The sequence below is a fragment of the Micromys minutus genome, assembly GCF_963924665.1.
Source record: "Micromys minutus genome assembly, chromosome: X".
Taxonomy (NCBI): Eukaryota; Metazoa; Chordata; class Mammalia; order Rodentia; family Muridae; genus Micromys; species Micromys minutus.
This window is the reverse complement of record NC_137970.1, coordinates 82,201,944-82,211,174: the sequence shown is the minus strand read 5'-3', so window position 1 is coordinate 82,211,174 and position 9,231 is coordinate 82,201,944. Positions and strand designations below refer to the sequence as shown.

The 9,231-nt window shown below is 45.8% G+C and overlaps 1 protein-coding gene across 1 annotated transcript; it reads right to left on the bottom strand.

The window, feature by feature from the left end:
* Window positions 1-655: 655 nt before the first annotated feature.
* Window positions 656-5,249, bottom strand: RTL9 (retrotransposon Gag like 9; the record flags this gene model as incomplete). The annotated part of the gene is made up of 2 exons (XM_080909644.1): window positions 656-772; window positions 1,275-5,249. The coding sequence occupies 2 exons, from the start codon at window positions 5,247-5,249 to the stop codon at window positions 656-658; spliced, it is 4,092 nt and encodes a 1,363-aa protein (XP_080765770.1).
* Window positions 5,250-9,231: the final 3,982 nt, after the last annotated feature.

Below are 9,231 nucleotides of genomic sequence, written 5' to 3'. Positions count from 1 at the left end.
GTTTGTCAAAGGTTTAACCCAGTAACTGTCACATGGCATATTACCAACAATCACATGGCAAGTACCAACAACACCACATTGTTAGCCATTACTATCACTACTATTAATAGCGTGGGTCAAAACAAATGGTTTAGGATTGAGACTATAAACAGGGCAAAGGCCCTGGAGACCCATTTAGATACTATGAATTAGGGCATATAAGGGCAAGTCTACTAGTTTGTAAGGATGGTATAGGAGTGGGTATCTCTCTCTTTATAGGCTCCCCTGCCAGATGGAATAGTACCAGGGTTTCCTCAAGTTTGCCTGATGACATATGGCAAACACTCTAAGGTGTTTTGAGGTAGGACATGATTTCTCCTGCCTAGACTTCTCCCTGGACCAAGGATTGGAACTGGTCTTAATGACAATGATGGGAGTTCAGAAGCTCATACACCATACACTCTTATAGTCCACACTGATTGTCAGGGCAGGTCACAGGCATGTAGGTGAAAGAAATGTCAAGGCAACCGAAAGGGAGATAAAGTGGGATGTGCCTGGAGGGAAAGGCTGGAGGGTAAAGGCAACAAGTTTTATGATGTAGCTGAATGGAATGGGTCCAGGAACCAGTCCTCAAGTTAGCAGCCAAGTCAGAAATCACATAAGATTCCAAGGAGTACTACTTGTTGGTAGGGGCCTTCGGAAGGCCGGCACTCTGTCGAAGGTGATCATGAAGACTTTCCTGGGGGTCTCCATGTTCTTTCAAGTAGTAACAGCGTTTGGGAACATGTTGGTGCTGTGAGAAAGAGGGAAAAGGCATAAATAAGAACCACACTTCCTATGACCAAAGGCATTGTACATAATTAAGTTCAGTAAGTGACCATGTTTGAAAAACTGGGTAATTTATCAAATGTGTAAAAAGTGTGGCCAAGTGCTAAGTTAATAGTCTCCAGTGACTTTTGTCTATAAGTAGAACTCAGTCCATAAAGGAGGACTCTCTTAGAACTGGATTTGCAATAAACAGAGGGTTGATATTGAGTCTAGTGTTTCCTTATGATTTGAAGCCCCTTCAATAACCTAAACCAGACACTGTTTCTGAAAATGGCTAATAGAAGCAAAATAACTTCATACCCATACTTACTGGTTTAATTTTACATTGGACTCTTGTGGTCTAAGAACTCAGTACCTCCTTCTTGCCTCCTCCCTAACTGTACTTGAAACACTATGGGTGCTAATCCCTCAACACTACTTCCTCATTTTTCTGCTGAGAAACCATGAGCATATGACCCCCTGATTACCTCCTCAGTTTGCTGCTGAGAGCCCAGTTCACTCTCCATGGCCTCCTCATTGTTCCGCTTACAGGCTGTTGGCACAACTTGGCTTGAGTTGCCTGAGGAATCCTTCTCTTCAGCCAGCTGGCATTCAGTGTACAGAGACCTATCTATCAGCTCCTTTAGGCTGCCGGCCACCTTCAGGAAGATACGGCCCATTTTGGTGGTAACAGCTTCTGAGAGTCCTTCCAGAAACCTGGTCCGGAGAATGGCATCAGACCAAGACAAATGTCGGGCCAGCAGCAGGAAATCAGTGGCATACTGCCTTACTGACTTTTTGCCCTGCTTGGGATGGCAAAGAACAGCACTTAGGATGTCTATCTCAGACAGGGAGTCATATAAGCCTTGTGATCTTCTCAAGAAAGCTTTATTTTCACTGGAGATGGGGTTTCCTACCTCCATCTGCAAGATGGACCATCTCTCTGCTGCCCCCAGATGAAGAGACACAAGAAATGCCATTTTCTCAGAATCATCTAAAAACCCCTTCATTTGTTTCTCCTCATCAATCTCCTCTGCATCTTCCTCCACAGACGATGAGCCCCGGGCTGCTTCTTGCTCTTCTAAGAGGTAACAGAGTGCTGGGGTCAACATACCAAAGGATGGCACTTCCTTTGGTGGTGGGGTCTTCATTTCAGGGACTGTGCTGGTCATGTGTGGTGTGCTCTTTGATCCAGAGGCTGTGACTCTGGTGTGAGAGGTAGAGGCCTCTCCCGAGTCTGTGGCTTTAATATTTAGAGTGGGTGTCATTCCAAAGGCTGTTTGTGGTGAAGACATTATTTCAGGTGCTGGGGCCCTCAATAGTGGTGAGGACATATCTCCAGAGGTCAAAGCTGTCATCTGTGGCATGGACACACCTCCTGAGGCTGTAGCCTTCAGCAGATGCATAGGCATCATTCCTGAACCCGGGACTCCCATAAGTGGTGTAGACACTGCTCCAGAGGCTGAGGCTCTCAGTGGGGGATTAGCTAGTCCCTCAGAAGCTGCATTTATTGGCTGTGGTAAGGATGTAGCTCTAGAGCTCATGACTTTGGTCTGTAGAGTTGACATTGTCCCAGAGGGCATGGTTTTTATTAGTGGCACAGACATCTCTCCAGAAGTCATGGGGGACAACAAAGGCATGGGCGTGGTTTCAGGGCCTGAAGCCCTCATCAGTGGCTTGGACATCTCTTCCGAGGTCATAGCTGCCAATTGTGCAGGGCACATAATTCCAGGGCCTAGAACTCTCTCTAACTCTGCAATCACAGCTCCATCAGAGGGTCTACTAAGTAGTGTAGACCCAGTCAAAGAGGCTGGTGATCTGACTGATGATGGAGAAATCCCTACAGTGGCTGGAGCTCCCACTGGGAATGGACACACATCTCCACAAGCTGTAGTCATCATCTGTGGTGTGGACTTTGTTCTAGAAGCTGGTGTTCTCATCGGTGGTATGGACATGACTCCTGAATCTGTGGGTCTCAGGAGAGTTGTCGACTCTGATGCAGGGACAGAAGCCTTCATAGGTGACATCATCATCACTCCTGAGGCTGTGGTCGTCATGTGTGGAGAAGATATCATCCCATAAACAGGGGTTTTCAGAGATGGAGCTATCTCTCCAGAAGCTGGAGGTCTCATTAGTAGCAGAGGCCGCTCCCCAGAGGATGGGGCTTTTGTGAGCAACATAGGCATCTCTGATGAGTCCGAGGCTCTCAATAGGGGTGTGGACATTGTTCCAGAGCCCTGGGATCTCATTTGCATCCCTCCCAAGGCAACAGGTCTCATGAGTGGTGTGGCTGCCCCTCCAGAGTCTTGAACATTCACTAGCTGACTGGGCATCTTCTCAGAGGCCGTGGCTCTCATTAATGATGTGGATGTTGCTCCAGGACCCGAGTGTCTTGTTTGAGGCATGGACACACTTCCAGAGGTGGTGGCTGTTATCTGTGATGTAGACATCACTCCAGAAGCTGTGGCTCTCAGCAGTGTGGACACGCCTCCTGGGGCTGAATCTGTCATCTGGGACATGGACAGACCTCCAGAAGTTGTGTCTCTCATTAGCGACGTAGGCGTTGCTCCAAAAGCTGCAGTTGTCGTTTGCTGCATGAACATTCCAGAAGCTTTGGATGTCATTAGTGGCTTGGACAATGATCCAGAGCCTGAAGCTCTCATCTGTGGCACGGATATCACTCCTGAAGCTGTGTCTCTCATTAGCAGTGTGGATGCTGATCCAGAAGTTTTGGCTGTCATTAGTGGGATAGACATTGTTCCAGAGGCTGTGGGTCTCATTTGTGGTGTAGATGTCAATGACATTGGTCCAGAGACAGGAGCTCGAGTTTTCTGTGTGGACAATGACCCAGAGGTTGGGACTGTTGATTGTGACCCAGACATTATTTCAGAGGCTGTAGCTATAACTGGCTGTGTGGGCATCATCCCAGAAGCTGAACCTCTCAATTGCTGTGCAGAAACAGCTCCATTTGCTGTGACCTTCATAAGACCTATGGGCATTGTTCCTGGTGTTTGGGGCATTGTTAAATGTGTAGGCATCATCCCAGAAGCTGTATTTGACATTTGTTCTGTGAACATTGCTCCGGGGCTTGTGACAGCCATCAGTGGAGTGGACATTGATACAGAGACTGGAACTGTCTTTTGTGGTGAAGACATATTTCCTGAAGCAGGGACTCTCATTAGCTGTACGGGTGTTGCCTCTGTATCAAGAGCTCTCATGGGTAGTGTGGACATCAATCCAGGGGCTGCAACTCTTACTGGTGGAGCAGACATGATCTCAGAGTTGATATTTTGTGTTATATCTGGGGATATCACTCCAGAACCAGATGCTGACATCAGTTGACTGGGCATCACTGTAGAGGTGAGGGTTGTCATTAACAGTGGGGACATTGCCTCGGCATCTGGGACCAGCTTTGGTAATGTGGCTATTTCTCCAGCATCTGGGGTTGACAGGAGTGGTGTAGCCATTGCTCCAGAGTCAGAAACTGGCATAGGCAGTGAAGACATGACTCTAGAGTCTGAGTCTGACATGAGCACAGTGGGCATACCTTCAGAGTCTTGAGGGTTTGTCGACTGGGTTGATGTTTCTCCGGAAGCTAGGGCTGACATTATCAGAGAGGATATGACTTCAGAGTCTGTGCCTGACATTAGCAATGATGATATCTCTCCAGAAGCTAGAGCAGTCATCAACACTTTGGACATTGCTTCTGTGTCCTCATCTGTAATTTGCAATGGGGACATTGCTTCTGAGCCTGGGGCTGTCATTGGTGGTGTGGATGTCACTCCGGGGTTCATATCTGGAATCAGGAGTGGGGACATCTCACCAGGATCTGATCCTAGCATTAATGATGCCTCAGAGGATGGAGTGCTCATTAGAGGTGCAGAAATCACTCCAGAGGACTGAATGGGCATCGCCAATGGCGATATCTCTGTAGAATCTGAGGCTGCCATTAGTGATGTCGACATTGTCCCAAAGTCAGGAATTGACATCATCCCTGGGGACATTAACCCATAGTCTGAAGTAGACAACAATGGGGACAATGTTCCCGAATCTGAGGCTGGCATCAGCAGTGGAGACAGTGTCCCAGAGTCTGAGACCGGCATTAGAAGTGGGGACAGTGTCCCTGAATCTGAGGCTGGCATTAGCAATGGAGACAGTGTCCCAGAGTCTGAGGCTGACAACAGTGGTGGGGACAATGTCCCAGAGTGTGGCACTCCCATGAGAGGTGTAGACAGACTGTCAAAGGCAGGCGATGTCATCAACTGCGTAGATGTCCCTTCAAGATCTGAGGCTGAAGTTGAGACAATAGGCAACTGCAACTGTGAATGCAGGATTTGAACCTCTGCTCTTGTCTCTGTCATTGGTCTAGAGAAAGCTGCCCCCCTGTTTTGAGGGTCACCATTCTCCTCCTTCATCATATTATTGAATCGTAATGAATGTAATGGTATTGGCATATCTGCCATGGCTATAGGGCAGGGTTGTGGACTCTAATGTGTTGACATCAGATGTGCTGATGAAACCCACAAATCAATGAAATCTGTAAACAAGAGAAAAGTTTAAAGGTCAAAAGCAAATTTCAGATATATATTCCAATGATTCATAGAGGCCTGCTTTTATGAGTTGTCATATACATGGCTTTGAAGGTGGGTCTATTGGTTTCAAGAAACTATATAGCCATAAATATCCCCAAAGCTGAAGCAATTATCCCTCCAACCTCTGTCCTTTTCTTAAACCATCCTGCACCCAGTTACATAGCACAGCTTCCATGTTTATAAATGCTAATAGCAGGCTCCAGAGCCGGGAAGCTATCTCAAATGAGTCAGCAGCACCACCTTCTGGCCAATTCCAAGAAGTTCAGGTTCTTTGCTTATGTTCTTCAAAGTCAAGTTAACCTAGGTACTGGTAGGCAGGGATCAAAAGGCCATAATAATTATTAGTTCCTGATGGCCATTGAATCCTACCAACGGTTTCACCCAGATTTTAATAGTATGGTACCTGTCAATGTCTTTCTCAGGAAAAGTAGCACATTTAACTGATCAATAACTAAGAATAGCATTCCACAAAGTAAAGCTTTGCTTAATATTATCATTCTTATCATAAGTAATAACAGCCACCACTACAGTCCTATTTATTGCTTGTGTAGTAGGTGTGTTGATTACAGAGAACTGTACAGAATTTTAAACAGCCTGTGATGTTCATGATATTACAAGCCTGGTTCTAATTTGATCTTAAGTAGTAGTATTATGCCCATTGTACCAGCTTTCTAAGATTTACAAGAGTTGCAGCTAAAAAAAAAAAAATAAAGTAACACTGTGATGGTAGTGCTGTATCTTTTGCCCCTTCACCATTTCCTTGGGGTTAATTGGTCTTTTGGGATCCCTGATGTTTCCTGTAGTTGTCTGTCTGACATCCTAGCCTAGAGATCACTGGCAGCTTATTCTACAGTATGCAGAAATTTCAAGTTCCACTCTTGACCTGAAAGGGAACAGGTCACTCCCATAGCCTCACCTCTCTGACCTGTTTTCATGAGCAGCCACAAAAGGGATGCTCTGGTGTACAAGTTGGAGACCCATCTAGACACATCATATAAGATTAATGTGTCCCTGTAGCCTGATCATGGCCCTAAAAAAGAAGACTGGTCACTTTGGGGCAATGTCAAAGAAAGTATCAGCTTTGTGGCTTTGTCCCTCCATAACAGTTGGAACACTAAGAGCAGAAATACCAACAGCAAGCATTACTTGAGCATATTCACTCGCTGGTAGTTCTGCTAGGCACTTTACCTGCCATGTATCATCTGATCTACACAGTAACCCCACAGAGATTCTTGGCAATCCTCCCTCTTACAGCTTGGAGAGTGAAGATTCAGGAAAATGTGATCATTTGTGTGTGGTCTGAGAGATTCTCGGGCCCATCCAATTCTTCAGCCCGTTACTCCTCACTAGTAGGCTGTGATGATTCACTTCTTCCCATCCTCAATCCCATTGAATAGGAAACTCTAAGGTAGGGCATCATAAAAGAAATACTGGAGTCCTGCTAACTCTTCAGATACTCTAATCATAATTCATGCCATGAGAGAGATGAGCCAAAAAAAAAAAATCAATTCTGCAATTCCACCACCTTTCACCATCAATTAATCCCTGTACGTATCACAATTTTCCACGAGTCACAACTCAGAAAAATCTTACCTTACCAGTGACAGAAAAGTCATAGTGTCCTTTTCACTGTAGCTCTTTTGGTCTGACCAATTGACTCATACCCTGTGCCAGTTCATTACGGCGAGGCCCAATACTAGCAGCTGTTCTCTGCAATCTCCCTCAGCTATCCCCTGCCACACACACCCTCTTGCCCGCCGGCCAGCCCGCCTGCTGGCCCGCCCACCCTCCCCAATGCTCTTGACTTGCTAGTGCATGCTCCGGCTCTCAGGTCCCAGATTCTTGCCTCTATATCGGCTCTGACATTTGCCTCTGGCCGCCTTTGCCTTGTCAGCCCTCCAGAAGCTCTACTTTAGCTCTTGACCTCTGCAGTCCTACCCCTTTTGCCCCTTGCCTCCAATAATACCACCAGCTTCACACCACTATGCCCACCTCCAGCGACCCCAAAGAATAGAGACTGTCACAACTAAAAAGATGAACCAGATAGTGTCCTCACTCTGCAAATGAAACGCGCGTGCTCTCTGAAACCAGCCAGGCACAGCTACTCTAGATCCTAGACAAGGCAGCTGGCCAGACCAAGAAGTATTGGCTCAGTGTTAGAGGTAAGGACTGGAACTGAGGATCCAGAGAAGGAACGTCCGTGAAAAATAAGGAGGTTCATGGGTAAAGCAGAGTAGGAATGGACTGGGTGGTGGGAGCTGGGAAGTAAATAACTTAATAGCCACCCATAATCATGAGCATTTTAAAATCCATTATGCCCCAGTGACAAAGACAGAGAGAAATCTGGCAGCAAACGTCCATCCTACAAAGTTAGGATTCAACATGAGGCTAGATAGGTTTCAAACAGATGGCAGGAATGTCAGACTTGAGCATACCCAGTGAGGATCCCTCTCATATAGACAAAGGTGAAGCCTGTCTTCTAGAAGGAGGGCATAGTTGAAGTGCAGAATAGTTAGAGTTCTCTCTCCCTCCCTCCCCTCTCTGCCTCTGCATCTCTTCCCCACCACCCCTCTCTCTTTTGTTTTGTTTTTTTTTTTTTTTTCAATACTGAGGATACAACCCAGGACCACACACATGTTACACATAAGCACTCTATTACAGGGACACACTCACTCCACACCTTGAGACTGATATCACTGAGTGTCCATTGACTCTGGGGTCAGAATCGTCCATTACACTCTAGATGCTCAAAGCCTTCAGAGAAAGTTCAAGGTTTATGATCTAAGAATTTGTTGTCAGAGTCATTTAAGAATGATCCACCAACAGCAACTCAAGCAGCAGACAGTACGTGAACCTGGAAACTAAGTACTAGATACATATCAAATTTTTCAGGCTTCCCAGGAGCATATGGAAGGCAGGCACCAATGCCATTCTCATTTTACAAGGAAGAAAACAAGCTTGAAAAACTTCCTGTGACCAAGGTCACCAAGTTTTCATAGGAAAACATGAGTTTGAGCCCTGATCAATTTGCTTCTGAAATCATTTTCTGTTCACAATCCATGATTGGAAATACTCAAAAAGCTCTACTCACAGCTGGAACTTCATCCCCAGCAAGCAAGGAAACTGTCTTGCTATAAAAGGTTAAATTTTAGTAGCAGCCATGGTGACGGTAGTGTCAGTCGTAGTAATACCTTGCCTTGAATATTCTTCTCATATGTCAAAAACTGTACTAAGGGCTTCAGATGTCTCATGTTGTCTGCTCTATAGAATTGCCCTTTGAGCTAGAGGCTTGTATCGCTCAGTTTGCTGATCGTAAAGTTGAGCTTCCATGAGTGTTATGATTTAATGTGAAATGCTCCCCCATATGCTTGTGTGTTTTAATACCTGGTCCCTGGCTGGTGAGACTGTTTTAGAAGATTATGAACATTAGGACACTGGTAATGGGCTTTGGGGTTGAACTATGCTGTCCTTATAGTCTTGCTCTCTATTTCCTGATTCACCCAGATGTTAGGGGAGGCCTACTCTGCATGTTGTTGCTAGGGATGCCCAGCCACCATGCCTTCCACATGCTGATATCTGGAACTGTGAGTGGTCCTCTTAAGTTGCTTTTATCAGAAATTTTGTCAGTAACCAAACAAATAACCAGACCTCCCCCACCCCCCTGCAAAAAAGTGTACAGTTTTGCCAGACTAGAATTCACTGCTCAAAACCAAAGTTTCTAATCATTCTCCCCTGGATAAAAAGAAAAATAAACAGAAAAACAGTTACAGAAAACCCATTCTGGATGCTTTCTTCAGTTTCTACAGAACCCCCTTTCCTTCCTTTGCAGAAATCTGACTGCCAGAAGTTAACC